The 21,496-nt window shown below is 39.9% G+C and overlaps 1 protein-coding gene across 2 annotated transcripts in view; it reads left to right on the plus strand.

Annotated features, from left to right (window-relative positions):
* LOC106082815 (uncharacterized) overlaps positions 1–21,496 on the plus strand; it is a 656,305-nt gene that overhangs the window by 623,951 nt on the left and 10,858 nt on the right. For both annotated transcript variants that reach the window (XM_059364021.1, XM_059364020.1), the window contains exons 9-10: positions 7,152–7,280; positions 16,763–17,481. In XM_059364021.1, the coding sequence (XP_059220004.1) occupies positions 7,152–7,280; positions 16,763–17,481 (848 nt within the window). The remainder of the gene's footprint in view (positions 1–7,151; positions 7,281–16,762; positions 17,482–21,496) is intronic.

Genomic DNA, 21,496 nt, shown 5'->3' on the forward strand with positions numbered 1-21,496 from the left:
CTTTATGAGTCAATTCGATCATATATTCCGTTGGGATATGTAGATCAGGATTCCTTGTTATAGACAAGTATCATCATGAGATAGGCTTATATGATGAACTTTGTTTCTAAAAATTCTAATAAATGACGTTGTTTCATCTAAGGCTTCATCTCAGGCGTTTTAGACATCTAAGTTGGACAGGAGAATTAAGGATATAGTGATTGAATCTTTCTTGGTATGGCTTACCTGTGGGAATACCAATGCCGTCTATACGAGTATATGTGGATATTGAAACTCAATTGAAACTATCTGTCTGAATCAGTGTTGGCATCTTGAATCGAAGGTACAATACACGGATTCATTTGATTCCTCATTGTATAGACAGTAATTTTTTAGATCAGGAGTGGAGTCCATGTACCTAGAAATAGTGTGCACAAGTGTGGCTATCACTGATATTCTACAAAATTTCCGTTGAACATTCCATTAAGGAACAGGGGATACTTCTCTCGTATCAATGAATGCAGTCTGATTAGGTTCGGTTGGGTTGAAAAGAGGCTGTGGATGTTAATCCGCCCCATGCCACTATGGAAATACACCTAAGCCAGTAATCCGGTTAAAGTTTAAGCTCAATGATAAAGGAGTAAAGCTACCGCTTCAAATTTTGCACAAATTGCTGCCTTATAAACCGATCTTGAATCTTGACTTCTTGAGCCACCAGAGGGCGCAATTCTCATCCGATTTGGCTGAAATTTTGCATGAAGTGTTTTGTTATGACTTTCAACAACTGTGCTAAGTACGGTTCAAATCGGTCGATAACCTGATATAGCTGCTATTTCAACCGATCTTGGATCGTGACCTCTTGAGCAACTAGAGGGCGCATTTCTCAACTGATTTGGCTGCAATTTTGCACGAAGTGTTTTATAAAGACTTACAAAAACGGTTCTAAGTATGATTCTAATCGTTTTATAATCTAATATTGCTACGATATAAACCGATCTTGAATCATGACTACTTGACCCACTAGAGGGCGCAATTCTCATCCGATTTGGCTGAAATTTGGCATAAAAAGGTTTGTTATGACTTCCAACGACTATGCCAAGTATGGTTCAAATCTGGCGATAACCTGATATAGCTGCCATATAAACCGATCTTGGATCTGGACTTCTTGAGCCACTAGAGGACGCAATTCTCATCCGATTTGGCTGAAATTTTGCATGACGTGTTTCATTATGACTTCCAACAACTGTGCTAAGTACGGTTCAAATCGGTCGATAAGCTGATATAGCTGCCATATGAACAGATCTGGGATCTTGACTTCTTGAGCCACTAGAGGGCGCCATTATCATCCGATTTGGCTGAAATTTTGTATGAAGTGTTTTGTTATGACTTCCAACATCTGTGCTATGTGTGGTCCAAATCTGTCGATAACTTGATATAGCTACTATATAAACCGATCTTAGATCTTGACTTCTTGAGCCTCTAGAGGGCGCAATTCTCATCCGATTTGGCTGAAAATTTTCATGAGTTGTTTTGTTATGACTTCCAAGAACTGTGCCAAGTATGGTGCAAATCAGTTCATAGCCTGATATAGCTGTCATAAAAACTGATATTGGATATTGACTTCTCGAGCCACTAGAGGGCGCAATCCTTATCCGATTTGGCTGAAATTTGGCATGAAATTGTTTGTTATGACTTCCAACAACTGTGTTAAGTATGGTTTAAATCGGTCCATAACCTGATATTGCTGCCATATAAACCGATCTGGGATATTGACTACATGACCCACTAGAGGGTGCAATTGTCATCAGATTTGGCTGAAATTTAGCAGGAAGTGTTTTGCTACAACTTTCAACAACTGTGCTGAGTATGGTTCAAATCGGTGCATAACCTGATATAGCTGCCATATAAACTGATCTGGGATATGAACTTCCTAATAGAGCTGGCAAAATATCGATAATAGCAACATTCGATAGTTTTAGTAATTAATATCGATAGTATCGATACTATCGTTAATTTTCCATCACCTATATTTCAAACGAAGATAAGAAGTTAAAATCAGTAGATCGATTAAATAGAAGCTATATCAATGCATTGACAAAATAAAACCAAGGTTAATAAAGTCGGTTGGAAGCCATGAGAAAAATCGTTGTACAAAATGTTAGCCTAATCGGGTGGAAATTGCGCCCTCTATAGGCGCAATGTTTCTTTATTCAGTACCGGATTGCTAATTTTTGCTTAATTTTGCAAAAATATAACTTTTTCGATAGTATCCATCGGAAAAATATCAATCGATATTTAGTCAAAAAATTTAATATCGATAGTACCATCGATAGTGCCATCGATATTTTGCTAGCTCTGCTTCTTAAACCCCTAGAGGCAATCCTTACTCGATTTTACTGAAATTTTGTACAACAGCTTCTCCCATGACCTTTAACATACATGTCCAATATGGTCTTAATCGATCTATAGCCTAATACAGCTCCCATATAAACCGAACTCCCAATTATGCTTCTTGAGCCCCAACAAGCCGCAATTCTTATCCAAATGAACTGAAATATTACCCAATGACTTCCACTATGGTCTTCAACATTCCATTCACTTATGGTCCGAATCGAACTATAACTTAATATATCTCCAATAGCATAACAATTCTTATCCATTATTCCTTGGTTGCCAAAAAAAGAAATACCGCGCAGAGAACTCGACAAAAGCGATCCATGGTGGAGGGGATATAAAATTCGGCCAGGCCGAACTTAGCACACTTTTACATGTTTGATTTAAATTTCAATGGGATGGTCGCTCCTGACCCAAGATCTTCAAAATTTTTATAAGAGTTATTTTTTTTTTTTGTTTCCTCAAAGAGGTGTGAATGGAAATATTTTCACTCCACCACAAATACCCAATAGGAGAAAAAGTAACTAATATATTGGGTTGCCCAAAAAGTAATTGCGGATTTTTCATATAGTCGGCGTTGACAAATTTTTTCACAGCTTGTGACTCTGTAATTGCATTCTTTCTTCCGTCAGTTATCAGCTGTTACTTTTAGCTTGCTTTAGAAAAAAAGTGTAATAAAAGTATATTTGATTAAAGTTCATTCTAAGTTTTATTAAAAATGCATTTACTTTCTTTTAAAAAATCCGCAATTACTTTTTGGGCAACCAAATAAAATGCATTGCGGGTACCGCTTCAGTATCAATTTCATTTTCTCTGTGTGCATGCAAAAAAAAAAACCCTAGTGTCAATATGTACCACCTACCCATTATACTTAGACATCCACAAAATTTTCCAATTAACCAGAAATTTATAATTGAAAACTTTTTTTCTCTCTCATTGCTGTTATTTGTCGGTTCTTTTGTCGAGGTTCTTTTTTTTTGCCAACAAAAACTTGTAGTTATGAAATTTGGTTAAACATTTTGCCAATATGTTGGGCGTAGTGTTGTTGTTTGTGTGCGTTGTTTAAAAAGTTGTGCGGTTGTAAATGAAGGAAATCGTTGTTGTTTTTAACAGTTTCATTAATTGAAATTTGGTAATTTGTCGGTAGAAAACTTTCTCGTCCATCTCGCAAAAGTCAAATGCATTAAAAATTGAACTAAGTTGTTGTACAATAGAATGCTGAAGGATATATCTTGAGCATATACATAGTGATAAGCAGATGGATGTGAAGGGCTTTCGTTTCTCATTGTTCTTCCAGCAACTTTTACTTCAAAAGTAATTTTAGACGAATAAATTACAACATTTAGTTGAAGTATATAAACTTTGGTGTATATAGTAATAGCTAAGCAATGCCAGAAGATGTTTGCTTAAGGATATAATGAATTGATTTAAAGAAATAGAGCAACCGATGGCTTTATTCGGAACTGAGTAAAATTTATTTGTAATACAAATAACCTAATTTGAATAAAACAAGTAAAAAGGCATTAAGTTTGGCCGGGCCGAACCCACCACCTCGGGTATATATGTAAACCCCCTCTCGTCACAATCCGATGAAAATTGGATAACTTATGCACCCAAATTCGGCACTGACATTGAATGGTCTTATAAATATACGTCACTGTTGAATTTTTTATCTCAAATTTCAACAAAATCGGATAATAAGTAAAGCTTTTATGAGCTTCAGACACCTAACCGGCATATCGGTCTATATGGCAGCTATATCTTAATATAGTCCGATCCAAACCATATTTGGGGCGGATGTCGGCAGACCTAAAACTACCCACTGTTTCAAATTTCAGCGAAATCGGGTAATAAATTGGGCTTTTATGGGCTTCAGAACCTTTATTTGGAGATCGGTCTATGTGGCAGCTACATCTAAATATAGTCCGATCTGAACCATATTTAGGTTCGAAGTTGAGAGGCCTAAAACTACTCACTGTTTCAAATTTTAGCGAAATCTGTTTAAAAAAAATTAATTGAATGCTGAACATTGTAGAAGTTATTGTGTAATGCCTATGGATCGATTCAGACCATATTAGACACGTATGTTAAAGGTCATGAGAGAAGCCGTTGTACAAAATTTGTGAAAAATCGCGTGAGAATTGCGCCCTCTTGAGGGTCAAGAAATCAAGATCCCAGATTGGTTTATATGGCAGCTATATCTGGTTATGTACCGATTTGCGCCTAACTAAGCGCACTTGTTGGAAGCTATGACAAACACTTCATGCTAAATTTCAGCCTAATATGATGAGAATTGCGCCCATCAGCGACTCAAGAAGTCATAATCCAAGATCTGTTTATATGGAAGCGCCCTCTAGAGGCTCAAGAAGTCAAGACCCAAGATCGGTTTATATGGCAGCTATGCCAGGTTATGTACCGATTTGCGCCATACTAAGCACAGTGGTTGGAAGTCATAACATAACACCTCATGCAAAATTATAGCCAAATCGGATAAAAATTGCGCCCTCGAAAAGCTGAAGAAGTGAAGACCCCAGATCGGTTTATATGGCAGCTATATCAGGTTATGGACCGGTTTCAACCATACTTAGAACAATTGTTGGAAGTGGTACCAAAACACCGCGTGCAAAACTTCAGTAAAATCGGATGAGAATTGCGCCCTCTAGAGGCTCAAAAAGTCAAGACCCAAGATCGGTTTATATGGCAGCTATATCAAAACATGGACTGATTTGGTCTATTTACAACCCCCACCGACCTACACTGATAAAAAGTATTTATAAAAAATATCGAGAGCCTAACTTTACTCCTTCGACATCCTTCGTCAATTTGGCCATGATCGGTTCAGATTTGGATCTAGCCCCCATATAGACCGATCCGCCGATTTAGGGTCTTAGGCCCATAAAAACCACATTTATTATCCGATTTTGCTGAAATTTAGGACATTGAGTTGTGTTTGGCCACCCGCATCATACTTCAATTTGATCCAGGTCGGCCCAGATTTGGATATAGCTGCCATATAGAACGATCTCTCGATTTAAGGTTTTGGGCCCATAAAAGGCGCATTTATTTTCCGATTTGGCCGAAATTTGGGGCAGTGAGTTGCGTTAGGCTCTTCGACAAATTTCTGCAATTTTGTCCAGATCGATTCAGATTTGGATATAGCTGCCATTTAGACCGATCTCTTGATTTATGGTTTTGGTCCATTAAAAGGCACATTTATTGTCCGATTTCGCCGAAATTTAAGATGTGTTAGACCCTTCAATATTCTTCTTCAATTTGGCTCAGATCGGTCCAGATTTGGATATAGCTGCCATATAGACAGATCTCTCGATTTATGGTTTTGGGCCCATAAAAGGCGCATTTAATGTCCGATGTCGCCGAAATTTGGTACAGTAAGTTGTAAAGGGTGATTTTTTTGAGGTTAGGATTTTCATGCATTAGTATTTGACAGATCACGTGGGATTTCAGACATGGTGTCAAAGAGAAAGATGCTCAGTATGCTTTGACATTTCATCATGAATAGACTTACTAACGAGCAACGCTTGCAAATCATTGAATTTTATTACCAAAATCAGTGTTCGGTTCGAAATGTGTTCAAATTTTGACAAATTTTGTTCAGCGATGAGGCTCATTTCTGGTTGAATGGCTACGTAAATAAGCAAAATTGCCGCATTTGGAGTGAAGAGCAACCAGAAGCCGTTCAAGAACTGCCCATGCATCCCGAAAAATGCACTGTTTGGTGTGGTTTGTACGCTGGTGGAATCATTGGACCGTATTTTTTCAAAGATGCTGTTGGACGCAACGTTACGGTGAATGAACACATTTTGAACCGAACACTGATTTTGGTAATAAAATTCAATGATTTGCAAGCGTTGCTCGTTAGTAAGTCTATTCATGATGAAATGTCAAAGCATACTGAGCATCTTTCTCTTTGACACCATGTCTGAAATCCCACGTGATCTGTCAAATACTAATGCATGAAAATCCTAACCTCAAAAAAATCACCCTTTATTAGGCCCCTCGACATCTTTAAGCAATATGGCTCAGATCGGTCGAGATGTGGATATAGCTGCCATATAGACCGATCTCTCGATTTAGAGTCTGGGGCCCATAAAATGCGCATTTTTTGTCCGATTTCGCCGAAATTTGAGACAGTGAGTTGTGTTAGGCCCTTCAATATTTTTCTTCAATTTGGCTCTGATCAGTCCAGATTTGGATATAGCTGCCATATAGACTGATCTCATGATATAAGGTGTTGGGCCCATAAAAGGCGCATTTATTGTCCGATTTCGCCGAAATTTGGAACAGTGAATTATGTTAAGCCCCTCGATAGCCCTCTTCAATTTGGCCCATATCGGTCCGGATTTGGATTCACCTGTCACATAGACCGATCTCTCGATTTAAAGACTTGGTCCCATAAAAGGCACATTTATAATCCGATTTCGCCGAAATTTCACACATTGACTTATGTTAGGCTTTTCGATATTCGTGTCGTATATGATTCAGATCGGTCTATATTTGGATAAGGCTACCAAAAAGACGAATATTTTGTTCTACAAAATTGAATATTGACTTGTATTTATTAGACCACTCAATATCCGTGTCGAATTTGGTTCAAATTGGACCATATTCCGTTAAAGCTGCATAAATTATGCATTTTTCACCGGATTGAGGTGGTGGGTATCCATAGTTCGACCCACCCGAACTTAACGCCTTCTTACTTGTTTTTTTTTTATGATGTTTTTTACTTATGGTTAATTTTTAATTTATTTTACTTACAGCACTATCGTGGTTCGTTGAAATCTCTAAACACTGGAATTGTTACGCTTTTAAATTATGGTAAACACGTGCCACCAGCAGTATCACATGTTACCTTGGCCCATGAAATTGGACATAATTTTGGATCACCGGTAAGTCTCATACAACACACTCACCGCTATAAGATTGACTATGCATATTTTGTCATTCCGTTGGCAGCGCCAAAATCAAGTTTCCGGTTTTTAATGACAAAGTCCTTCCATAACTAATATATCTTCTAATCCCGGACAAAACGGGTAAAGATCATTGTTTATGTCCGTCTGTGTGTGTTTTCTTTCCTATTGCTTTTCCGCCCGTCCATTTTATTTTATATCCAATCTTTACGAAATTTTCAATTTCTCACATTTCCAACCTTTGCCAAAAGTTGTCAAAAATGGGTTCAAATTTAGATGTCGTAGCTCGCACATGTGCATATCTTTTTGGCCTAGAAACGAGGCCTATAGGAAACAAAAGATGTCTTAGATTTTGATTTTGACACAGTTTGGTGCCCTTTTTATACCCTCCACCATAGGATGGGGGTATACTAATTTTGTCATTCTGTTTGTAACTACTCGAAATATTCAACTGAGACCCCATAAAGTGTATATATTCTTGATCGTCATGACATTTTGAGTCGAACTAGCCATGTCCGTGCGTCTGTCCGTCCGTCCGTCTGTCTGTCGAAAGCACGCTAACATTCAAAGGAGTAAAGCTAGCCGCTTGAAATTTTGCACAAATACTTCTTATTAGCGTAGGTCGGTTGGGATTGTAAATGAGATATATCGGTCCACGATTTGATATAGCTGCAATATAAACCGATCTGGGATCTTGACTTCTTGAGCCGTTCGAGGGCACAATTCTTATCCGATTTGGCTGAAATTTTGCATTAGATGTTTTTATATGACTTCCAACAAATATGCTGAGTATGGTTGAAATCGGTTCATAACCTGATATAGCTGTCATATAAACCGTTCTTGGGTTTTGACTTCTTGAGCTACTAAAGGACGCTATTATTAACCGATTTGGCTGAAATTTTGCATGAGGTGTTTTGTTATGATTTTTAACAACTGTGCTAAGAATAGTTCAAATCGGTCCGAAACTTGATATAGCTGCCATATAAACCGATCTGGGGTTTTGACTTCTTGAGCCACTAGAGGACGCTATTATTAACCGATTTGGCTGAAATTTTGCATGAGGTGTTTTGTTATGACTTTCAACAACTGTGCTATGAATAGTTCAAATCGGTCCAAAACCTGATATAGCTGCCATATAAACCGATCTGCGGTCTTGACTTCTTAAGCAACTAGAGGGCGCAATTATTATCCGATTGGAATGAAATTTTGCATGAAGTGTTTTGTTATGACAACAAAACTGTGCTAAGAATGGTTCAAATCGGTCCATAACCTGATATAGCTGCCATAAAAACCAATATGGAATCTTGACTTCTTGAGCCTCTAAAGGGCGCAAGTATTATCCGATTTGGCTGAAATTTTGTACAACGGCTTCGCTCATGACCTTTAACATACATGTCGAATATGTCATGAATCGGTTTATAGCCTAATACAGCTCCCCTATTAACCGATCTCCCTATTTTACTTCTTCAGCCTCTAAAGTGCGCAATTCTTACTAGATTTGGCTCAAATTTTACACAATGACTTCTACTATGGTCTCCAATATTCAGTTCAATTATGGTCCGAAATGAACCATAATATGATATTGTCCCAATATCATAGCAATTCTCTTCTTTTATCCTTTGTTTGTCTAAAAAGAGGTACAGTGGCAAGAGCTCGACAAATGGGATCCATGGTGGAGGGTGTATAAGATTCGGCTCGGCCAAACTTAGCACGCTTTTACTTGTTTACGTTACAAATTGACTCACCCCAATGAACATTGCCCATAGGCCGATTTCGTTGAAACTTCAAAGAGATAGGCGAATTAGAATCGTCTATCCAATTACGGTTCAGATTGGGCCATATGTGGTTATAGAAGCCATATAGACCGATCAAGATCATTCAAATTTAGAACTGTTGTATTAGAGTGTAGCGCAGAGGTTACCATGTCCGCCTATGATGCTTAGCGCCTGGTTTCGAATCCTGGCTAGTAGATTAAATATCGCACTGCTGCAGCCCTTCCGCACTGCTGCACGCCATTCGGGCTCTGCTGTGAAAATGAGGCCCCTTATTATTGAGCTTAAAACTTGAATCGTACAGCACTCATTGATATATGAGAAGTTTGCCCCTGATCCTTAATGGAGTGTTAATGGGCTAATTTGAAGTTGTAGTTATATTAGGCTCCTACACATCCTTAACAAATATTGTAGAAATTGGATCGGATTTTTTTAAAATATCTGCCTTTTAGACCGATTGTCGATTTAAGACTTTCACGTAGTTGGAGGGCAATAAGGGTGTATTTATAATCCTGTTCGACAAAATTGTGAACAGTTAATTGTTTTGGACACTTCGATATCATTACCCATTATGGTCGGGATGAGACCATAATTTTGTATAGCTTCATATAGATTTTCGACATTAACTCATGTAAACCGACCTCCGAAGTTTACTTTTCTAGAGCATGGAAAACTTTTCTTTCATCCGATTAGCATATTCGAGCGATTTTTTTCTTAATAAAATATTCAACTATTTAAAATACACTCGTCCATAGAATTCTTTCAGTTCAGATATGTTTATGACCCCATTTAAAGGCATTGCAATTCGCTTGGCAAGTAGCCCCCACTTGGAGGACAATCTGTCTTGGTACTGTCTTCACCCTCAATGTTTTCCAAAGAAATTTAGGCAAATTATAATTTAAAATTGCCAAAAACCCTTAAGTACTTGGAATCACCTTTGTCTTTGTCTCCGAACAGAATCCATGAAATTCCCTTCATTTATAAATGATCCTTGTGTCGCTGTAGCGTTAAATAATGCCAACTTATACATATTTAATGAGGCGAGAGATTTTCAAAATTAGCATAGACGGCGAGACGTTACCATGAAATCTGGTTGGTTTCTGTCTCTCTTCGGGAGACAAAAACTTATCAGCATAGGAAGCCGTTTTTAGCAACTCACACACAGAAAGGCGACGACTATAAAGCACAAAAACTTATGCGTGAATGTTTAAAAGTATACTCAGCAGGCTGCATGCAGTAAATGTGTTTTTGGTTGTGGGTGTTGTATTTTCTGTCTACACGGATGTGTTGTTCATGTGGGTGTTGCCATATCGTGGAAGTGAGTGCGCCACAATGCACAATGAAAATGGAATGCACTCCATGCAATTAGTTACAGTTCGTCGCGTGTGCTTGTTTGGGTGCTCGTTGAACTTTTGCAGTTGAGCGACATAGAGAGCAAGTCGATTTTCCCCCTCTATGCGTTTATCTGCAAGCACATTAAACTGCACATGTATGAGTTTGGCTGGAATTGAAAGTTAACTAAGCACATGCTTTTAAGGAATTTTTTGGTATGGTCGGCAGAGTGTTTTTGAGTGGAAGAGCAACACACCCATGAAATGAATGAGTGAATGTAGTTGTTTTTTTTTTATAGTATGAAGGAAAAAGGATAACCCGTTATTCATTCTAATGCAGTTTTATGTCTTTACACATGAATTTTCTTTTTCAATAAACTTGAAAGATTTGGCATTTCCGGAAATGTTAATCAAATGCAGACATATCTTTACACAAAAACATTTATAAACCAAATAATGTGTTTATTAAGTTGCTTCACTAAAAAGTAATTCTGTATTCAAACAAAGGCTAACAGGTAAGAATTGCTATGCTATTGGAGCTATATCAAGTTATGGAATGATTTGGACCATACTTATTTCGAATTGCCATAGACCATAGTTGAAGTCATTGTGGAAAATTATAGCCAAATCGATAAGGAATTGCGCCATTTAGGGTCTCTAGATACAAAATCGGGAGATCGGTTTATATGGAAGTTATATCAGGTTTTGTAGCGATTTAGACCATACTTAGCACAAATGTTGGAAGTAAAAAAGAAAACACTTCACGCAAAATTTCAGCCAAATCGGCTAATAATTGTGTCCTCAAGTGTCTTAAGAAGTCAAGATCCGAGATCGGTTAATATGGCAGCTATGTTAGGTGATGAAACGATTTGAAAAATACTGAGCACAATTGCTAGAAGTTATAACGAAACACCTCATTCAAAATTTCACCCAAATCTGATAACAATTGTAATTGCGGATTTTTTAAAAAAAAGTAAATGCATTTTTAATAAAACTTAGAATGAACTTTAATCAAATATACTTTTTTACACTTTTTTTTCTAAAGCAAGCTAAAAGTAGCAGCTGATAATTGACAGAAGAAAGAATGAAATTACAGAGTCACAAGCTGTGAAAAAATTTACTTTTTGGGCAACCCAATATATTCCTGTTCGTCGTGACATTTTGAGTCAATCTAGCCATGTACGTCCGTCCGTCCTTCCGTCTGTCTGTCGAAAGCACGCTAACTTTCGAATGAGTAGGTTAGGTTAGGTTGAAAAGAGGGTGCAGATATTAATCCGCACCATGCCACTATGGACATACACCTAAGCCAGAATTCAGCTTGTTGTGCGCTCTAAGAAGTATAATGTAAACTCTAAAAAGAAAATTTTATGTTAGGAATTTAATGCTACTTACAAAATCCTTAATTGTTTTCAATAATACTCCTCTAAGTTGGTCCATGTCTGGTATTGTGTGCCAACCTAAGTGCCGGTATCTGTTAGACGTGAAAGCTGGGCAATGACAATGGAAATGCTCCAACGTCTCATTATCCTTCTCACGATCTGGATCCCCCATAGGATTTTCGCCGTCCTACCGACCGTTTCGCTGTTTTACAATATTTCATGCGCATTCGCCGCCCACTCCCTTAACTCGGACTGCGTCGACCCGAAGGCTTCTGGTTAACCAAGTTTATTGACGGCAGTGCTCTGGCCTCCACCGCCAAATCGTCCGCTCTTTCATTTCCCCTTACTCCGTTATGACCCGGCACCCAAACGATGCGGATTTTGACATCCCCAGAGAACGCGTTAATCTCCTTATTACGCTGCAAGACTGTTCGTGACCTTACCGTCCTGGTTGTTACTGTCCTTATGGCAAATTTAATGTCGGTAAAGATGTTCACACGTCCTCACGTTAGCACCACACTACCTCACGCATTCCGTGATCGCCCGGATCTGCGCCTGTAGGACCACATTATGGTCAGGCAGTCTAAAACAGATCTCACTCCCTCAATGTAAACCCTCTCGCCCACTCTGTCCTCTAGCTTTGATCCATCCGTGTAACATGATGGCAATACTAGGGTTCCGTCAAACCAAGACTGTGCCGATGGCAGCAGTGCGTCGCACTCGACTTCAACGTTCATCTCAGGTACCGATCGAAAATCTCTTCCCTTCCTTCCAGGTTTCCTATCTTCGCCTCGATTATACCGCGATAGTATGAGCTGCTCCCATCCTCAATTCATTCTTCCATCGCCTTAAATTTCATAGCCGCAGTGGCTGCCTAACACTTAATCTGTACGTCAATGGGTCGGATATCTAGAATGGTCTCCAGTGGTCCTCATCGTTCCGCCTATGCCAAGACAACATGTTCTCTGAACCTGTTGTATGGTCCTAATGTTGCACTTTTTCTCCATAGCAGTTCACCAAACTACTGAGGCGTAAGTAAGTATTGGTGTAATCACGCTCCTGCAGAGCCAATGGACTATCCTCGGATTTAGGCCCCATTTCTTCTCCGGGTTAACATTAAGACCTCTAGCCCATATGCAAGACCCTTTCGGCCCTTCTGCAAAGGCGTAGCAGACGGGTTCAATTCCCTACTCAGTCAGCATCCGTAATAGGTCATTTATGATGGTCACACATAAGAGTGGCGATAAAATGCCCCCGATTGCGTGCCCTGTGCCACTTACTCCCTTATATTTATGCCATGAGACACACAATTTATCCACCTGTTCCTAAGCATATGGTTTATCCAGTCTCCGAGGACCGGGTCCACTCGGTACTGGTCTAAGGATTGGATCAGTGTGTCGCTCCGCACGTTGTTAAAAGCCCCCTCGATGTCAATGCCAGTGTGTACGTTTCGGCATCGAAGGAGTCTTCTATTTAATACACAACCTAGTGAAGGGCAGTCTCCACCGACCTTCCCTTGACAAACACTGTTTGTATGCTGTTTGTATTTGAGCAGTTCGCTGGATGTCCTACTCTTTATCATGGTGTCCACAATACGTTCCATGGATTTGAGTAGAAAGGATGTAAGGCTAATGGGTCTGTAGGGCCTTTGGTGTCGCGTAACTTGCCTTGCCGGGCTTGGGTATAAACACCACCATTGCCTCCTGCCAGGCTTTCGGAATAAATGCAAGTCCTAGGCACGCTGTGAAAATTTTGGCCAGACGAGGCGCCAGATAGTCTACCTCTTTCTGTAGTAATGCCGGAAATATGCCATCAGGTCCGGGTGACTTAAATGGTTTGAAGCTTCTCAAGGAGGCCTTCACCATAAATTTCGTTATTATAAACCTGCGATCAACGTCATTATTCCAAGATTCTGGTGTCTCCGTGAGTCCCTTCGTATTCTGTAAAAAATGGGTTCTCATCAAAAGCCTCAACATGTCCTACGTTGTCTTTGCTCTCACTCTCTCGTGTCGTCTACTAAAGTCTCAGTTTGGACATGGGTTTCTGAGAGAAACTTTTTTATCTTGGCGGCGTCATTTACGCTATCGACCTGTTCGCAGAAAAGCTTCCAGGAGGCACGGATTGCCGCTTTGGTAATCTTATTGTAGTCCTTGAGCCGTGTGTAATACACATCCCAATAAACTTCCGCTTTTTTAGGACGTGCTCTGTTAAAAAGACCTCTTTCCCAATATTGCGAATCTCCCCGGTCATCCAGGGTTTTTCTTGGGCTGATTTCCTTTACCGAAGACGACAACTATCTTCGAAGAACCCCACCAGTGTAGTCGTAATCCTGTTGACATTTTCATCAATATCTTCTATGCTTGGACAATCTAAATTATCTTGCCCAAGTCTTCTTCTGAGTGGCCTTCCGAATTTTGTCCACTTGGTTTTCAACTTATTCCGAAAGCTTATCGGATGCGGCGCTGGCCGTGCTATTCTAAACCTTGCGTAGCGATGATCAGAGAAAGAGTGTTCCATGGAGACCCTCCAATCTTGAACCTCATCGATTAGATTTTCCGAACATATCGTCACATCTAATACCTCCTCCCCAATCCTATTAACAAAGGTAGCGGTGTTGCCAATATTAAGTGTTATTAGATCGTTAGTAACAACTCTGCCAAAGTTTAGCCCCGATTATTAGTGTTGGTACAACCCCACGAAATGTGTTGAGAGTTCGCATCGCACCCTATTAGTAGCTCGTTTCCTGTTTTGCTTTCCTCACCAGCCGCTGCAGCTCTGACGTGGGTGGCGGTGTCGGAAAGTCCAAAGGCGGATAAAGTGATGCCAGGTATGCTCCACCGTCTCCCTGTCTCACCACTGTTGCATCCGACGTTGACAACTCTGGGGAAAATATATGATGCTAATTTTTTTGACAAATAATAATAACGCAGGTCCTCGGCCGAGTACCAGTGCTTGCATAGAATAATTGGTAGTTGATATGGTTCGGTCCAGAAACTTTGTTTCTGGTCGTCCATGGCTCCTGAATTAAGGCAATATGAATTTTGCGAATGAGTAAAGTAGGCGCTTGAAATTTTACAAAAATTCTTCTTATCAATGTAGGTCCAATGGGATTGTAAATGGACCAAATCGGTCCATGATTTGATATTGCTGCCACATAAACCAATCTTGGGTCTTACTTCTTTAGCCTCTAGAGGGCGAAATTTTGTACGTGGTGTTTTGGTTTCACTTCCAACTACTGTGCTAAGTATGGTTCAAATCGGTTCAAAACCTGCTACAGCTGCCATATAAACCGATCTTCGGATAAGACTTCTTGAGCTTCTAGGGGGCGCAATTCTTATCCAATTTGGCTGAAATTTTGCCTGAGTCGTTTTGGTAATAAGTTTTTTGCACAATTTCTCTTTTCCTAAAGACAATGAGAGGTCAAAACAAGAAATCCCATGGATTTGTTATATTTTTGGATAAGAATATCTTTTATTTGAATGCGATCTAAAAAGAATATGGACCGATCCGAGCTTTACTTGTTATAAACCTATAAAGAAAGGCAAAAGCCGGGCGGTGCCTACTGTATAATACCTTAAAAGACATTTATGGCATGGGACGGTCTAATGTGCATTTAACAAGCTCATTGGGGTCAATCCGATAATAAACTGGTTTTACTCCTCTATGGCCCGGTACCCAAATGAAGCGAGTTGGGTCGCATTTAGAGTAAGCGTTAACCTCTTCTATTCCATTCCTGAATTCACCGTCTTGGTTTTTATTGCCTTTATAACCAACATACTATCCGAAAAACGTTTACACTCGTCGCTTATGTCTTAATCCCCAACCACCTTATGCTCTTTGTGATCGCGTCAGCAGCACCTTGCTATGCCTGACCGTAGTCTGAAACAGAACTCGGTTTCTGGTTCTTCATTGTAGACATCCAGTGAAGTTGCCTTCCCTAGTTACGCTCCTTTTTGTGTAGCATGACCTTTCAGATGACAGTCGATAAAATCCATCAATTCAAGACAGTGATTTGCACCTGACCTCTAGTGTCGTCGCCTTGAGTCTCATACGCAATCCGGCAAAAGAAAACTCGTACCGGCAAAGTTTATGTCCAAAAATTGTAAAATTTATTCTTCTTTAAATTTCTTTAAACCCAAACTTAAATCTCTTTGCAAATAGCTTATCTTGGCTAATATTCTATTCCCTATGACATTGGCATCTTGGCCCATTGTTAAGATGGCACTTTAATGAAAAGAGGGTGTATACAAGTAATTCTAGTTTCCTTTGCTTTGCTCCCTTATCATTCACCTCATCAGTAACACTTATGCACGGCATTGTCCTGCTTCATCTGTAGCGCCATTGCCCTCATCATCATCGTCATCGTCATCATCATTATAGCCTTCCTTAGTTGAGATACTTGACAGTTTCTTTAATCATCGATTAAACTGTAACAAGGACAAATTACATTTTAAGTTATTGCATTCTCATGTACGTACGTATACTTGGGGATGCTGTGATGCAACAGGACTTGACTAAGTCATTGGTGTAGCAAATTTCGGCACTGCTGCTGCTGCTGCCGCTGCATCGAGAGAAGAGACCACAATGATAAAGGATGTGGTGTGTGTGGTTAAAGCTGCATATCGAAGGTTGTTGCACATGCTTTGAAGGGTTGTCTGATGGCACAAGAAAGTTTCTTTAAATAATTATTCGGTGTAATGAAATGATGAGGATTACTCGTGTATTAAGAACATGCAAAAGTTCCTCAGAAGAGCCTTGAAAAAACCATATGGCCTTGCAAGAAGCAGGGAAAAGGATGATATGAAATTATTAAACTTGATAGTTGGAATAAAAGACAAATTTTTTTTTGAAAAAATTACAAAACTTATGTGGGAATGAAGCCTGAATTCAAAATCTGGGCTGAATACCAGCAAATAATTTTTGTATCTCTCCACCAAAGTTGTTATTATGATTTCTTTCTCCCTCTCTGTCTCTTTCAGCACGATCCCGAACAATGCACTCCCGGTGGAGAAGATGGCAATTTCATTATGTTTGCCCGCGCCACCTCGGGAGACAAGAAGAACAATAACAAATTCTCTCCCTGCTCATTGAAATCCATAGAACCAGTTCTCAATGCCAAGGCACGCAGCACCAAGGGTTGTTTCACCGAACCCCAATCATCGATATGCGGCAATGGTGTGGTCGAACCAGGAGAACAATGTGATTGTGGTTGGGAAGAGGACTGTAAGGACTCATGCTGTTTCCCCATGTCAAGGCACCCGCGCAACGATGAGAAGCCCTGTACCCTTACCCCCAAGGCCATGTGTAGTCCTTCGCAGGGACCCTGCTGCACCGGAGATTGTAAATTGAAATATGGTGACAAGTGTCGTGATGACAATGGCTGCCGTGATCCCAGTTTTTGTGATGGCCACATGCCCCAGTGCCCGCCCTCTGTCAATAAGCCCAATAAGACGATATGCAACAAGGAGTTTGTCTGCTACATGGGTGAGTGTACCGGCAGCATATGCTTGGCCTATGGTCTGGAATCTTGCCAATGTATACCGGGTCCCAAGGATGACAAGATTAAATCATGTGAACTATGCTGCAAGCTACCCGGTGAAGATAATCCCTGTCGCAGTTCATTCGAATGGAATGAGCCGCCCTTCGATGTGCCCGATATGTATGCCAAACCAGGAACACCCTGTAATGATTACAATGGGTAAGTGTATAATTTCCTAGTAATGGTAATGTGCAATAGTTGTTGTTGTTGTAGCTGTTGTTGTTATTGACATTAATGTCATCCAAAGTAGTAGATGAGATGCTTGTGGTTGCACAATGTAACCAAGTGTCACTGTATAGTGTTAAAGATCTTAAAAAAAGACCACATCCATTACCAAATTGTTCAGCAAACAAGGGCCTCACTTTCCATTGTTGCCTGTCATTTTGTTGAATTTTCGAGATGTGTTGTCTACGACAAGCTTCCATTGGAGATTTCCTAGTTCAAAGTTCTGGTAATTGATTGGGAAAATGATTTCACAAGAACAGTGAGTACAAAGGGATAAAGGAAAATGCACTCCAAAGTTTATGGGGAAAGAACTGCAATAAGGAAGGAAGGTTTTAACAAAAGCTAGATGAGGAAAAGATTGGATACAACATGCAGTAGCAGAAGTAGATGGTAATGATGGCATTACAGCTGGATTGGGTGTAGATGAAGATGAAAATGCAAAGTTTTAAGACAAAATTTGCATAACATTTTCTCCAAAACAAAGAGGTTTTTATAACCACCACCGAGAGATGGGGGTATACTCATTTAGTCATTCCGTTTGCAACACATCGAAATATCCATTTCCGACCCTATAAAGTATATATTGGGTTGCCCAAAAAGTAATTGCGGATTTTTTAAAAGAAAGTAAATGCATTTTTAATAAAACTTTGAATGAACTTTAATCAAATATACTTTTTTTCACTTTTTTTCTAAAGCGAGCTAAAAGTAACAGCTGATAACTGACATAAGAAAGAATGCAACTACAGAGTCACAAGCTGTGAAAAAATTTGTCAACGCCGACTATATGAAAAATCCGCAATTACTTTTTGGGCAACCCAATTATTCTTGATCAGCGTAAAAATCTAAGAGATTTAGCCATGTCCGTCCGTCTGTCTGTTGAAATCACGCTACAGTCTTTAACAAAAGAGATATTGAGCTGAAACTTTGCACAGACTCTTTCTTTGTTCATAAACACGTTAAGTTCGAAGATGGACTATATCGGACTATATCTTCATATAGCCGTCATATAGACCGATCCGCCGATTTAGGGTCTTAGACCCATAAAAGCCATATTTATTATCCGATTTTGCTGAAATTTGGGATAGAGAGTTAGGTAGGCTCCTTTGACATCCTTCTTCAATTTGGTCCAGATCGGTCCAGATTTGGATATAGCTGCCATATAGACCGATCCGTCGATATAGAGTCTAAGGACCATAAAAGTCCCATTTATTATCCGATTTTGCTGAAATTTGGGACAGTGAGTTGTGCTAGGCCCTTCGACATCCTTCTTCAATTTGGCTTAGATCGGACTATATTTGGATATAGCTGCCATATAGACCGATCTCTCGATTTAAGGCTTTGGGCCCATAAAAGGCGCATTTATTGTCCAATGTCACCGAAATTTGGGACAGTTAGTTAAGTAAAGCCCCTCGACATACTTCTGCAATACGGCACAGATCGGTCCAGATTTGGATATAGCTGCCATATAGACCGATCCGTCGATATAGTGTCTTAGGACCATAAATATCACATATATTATCCGATTTTGCTAAAATTCGGGACAGTGAGTTGTGCTAGGCCCTTCGACATCCTTCTTCAATTTGGCTTAGATCGGACTATATTTAGATATAGCTTCCATATAGACCGATCTCTTGATTTAAGACTTTGGGCCCATAAAAGGCGCATTTATTGTCCAATGTCACCGAAATTTGGGACAGTTAGTTAAGTAAAGCCCCTCGACATATTTCTTTAATTTGGCCCAGATCGATTCAGATTTGGATATAGCTGCCATATAGACCGATCCGCCGATTTAGGGTCTAAGGCCCATAAAAGTCACATTTATTATCCGATTTTGCTGAAATTTGGGACAGTGAGTTGCGTTAGACCCTTCGACATCTTTCTTGAATTTGGCCCAGATCGATTCAGATTTGGATATAGCTGCCATATAGACCGAACTCTCGATTTAAGGTTTTGATCCCATAAAAGGCGCATTTATTGTCCGATGTCACCGAAATTTGGGACAGTAAGTTAAGTAAAGCCCCTCGACATACTTATGCAATACGCCACAGATCGGTCCAGATTTGGATATAGCTGCCATATAGACCGATCCGCCGATTTAGGGTCTAAGGCCCATAAAAGTCACATTTATTATCCGATTTTGCTGAAATTTGGGACAGTGAGTTGTGCTAGGCCCTTCGACATCCTTCTTCAATTTGGCTTAGATCGGATTATATTTGGATATAGCTGCCATATAGACCGATCTCTCGATTTAAGGTTTTGGGCGCATTTATTGAACTGCGTCGCCGAAATTTGGGACAGTGAGGTGTGTAAGGCCCCTCGACATCCATTTTCAATTTGGCCCAAATCAGCCCAGATTTGGATATAGCTGCCATATAGACCGATATCTCGTTTTAAAGTCTTGGCCCCATAAAAGGCGCATTTATAATCCGATTTCACTGAAATTCGGGACAGTGACTTATGTTAGGCTTTTCGACGTCCGTGTCGTATATGGTTCTTATTATTAGTAGTATTTGGCCCAAATCGGATCATATTTCGTTGCTATGGGTTATAAGGTAGTTGCTATGGGTTATAAGGTATGCATTTGTCACCGCAATTTTACGAAAGGTGGTTTACATATATAACCGAGGTGGTGGGTATCCAAAGATCGGCCCAGTCGAACTTAACGCCTTCTTATACCCTCCACCATAGGATGGGGGTATACTTATTTCGTCATTCTGTTTGTAACGCCTCGAATTAGGCGTCTAAGACCCTATTAAGTATATATATTCTTGATCGTCATGACATTTTATGTCGATCTAGCCATGACCGTCCGTCTGTCCGTCCGTCTGGCTGTCGACGCTTGCACGCTAACTTTCGAAGGAATATAGCTATCCGTTTGAGATTTTGCGCAAATACTTTTTATTAGTGTAGGTCGGTTGGGATTGTAATGGGCCATATCGGTCCGTCTGTCCGTCCGTCTGGCTGTCGACGCTTGCACGCTAACTTTCGAAGGAATATAGCTATCCGTTTGAGATTTTGCACAAACACTTTTTATTAGTGTAGGTCGGTTGGGATTGTAAATGGGCCATTTTGGTCCAGGTTTTGATATAGCTGCCATATAAACCAATCTTGGGTCTTGACTTCTTCAACTGTTAGAGGGCGCAGTACTCATCCGATTTGACAGAAATTTTGCACGTGGTGTTTCGGTATGACTTCCAACAACTGTGCTAAGTATGATTCAAATCGGCTTATAACCTGATATAGCTGCCATATAAACCGATCTTGGGTCTTGACTTCTTGAGCCTCTAGAGGGCGAAATTTCTATCCGATTGAAATGAAATTTTGCACGACGCGTTTTGTTATGATATCCTACTACTGTGCCAAGTATGGTTCAAATCGGATGATAACCTGATATAGCTGCCATATAAACCGATCTTGGATCTTTAGTTCTTCAGCCGCTAGAGGGCGCAATTCTTATCCGATTTTAATGAAATTTTGCACGAAGTATTTTGTTATTATATCCAACAACCGCGTCAAGTATGGTTCAAATCGTTCCATAACCTGATATAGCTGACATATACACCGATCTTGGGACTTGATCGGCCCAACCAACCTGATATAGTTGTCATATAAACCGATCTGGTGACTTGATTTCACGAGCTTCTAGAGGACGCAATTCTTATTCGATTTGGCTGAAATGACGTATTTTATTATGGCTTTTAACAACTGTGCCAAATAGGGTTCAATTCGTTTCATAGCCTGATATAGCTGCCATATAAACCGATCTGGGATATTGACTTCTTGAGCCTCTAGAGGTCGCAATTATTATCCGATTTGGCTGAATTTTTGTACGGCGGATCCTCTCATCAACATACGTGTTTATTATGGTCTGAATCGGTCTATAGCCTGATACAGCTCCCATATCAATCGATCTCTCTATTTTACTTCTTAAGCCCCCAAAGGGCGCAAT

This window comes from Stomoxys calcitrans, chromosome 2 (genome assembly GCF_963082655.1).
Source record: "Stomoxys calcitrans chromosome 2, idStoCalc2.1, whole genome shotgun sequence".
Lineage (NCBI taxonomy): Eukaryota > Metazoa > Arthropoda > Insecta > Diptera > Muscidae > Stomoxys > Stomoxys calcitrans.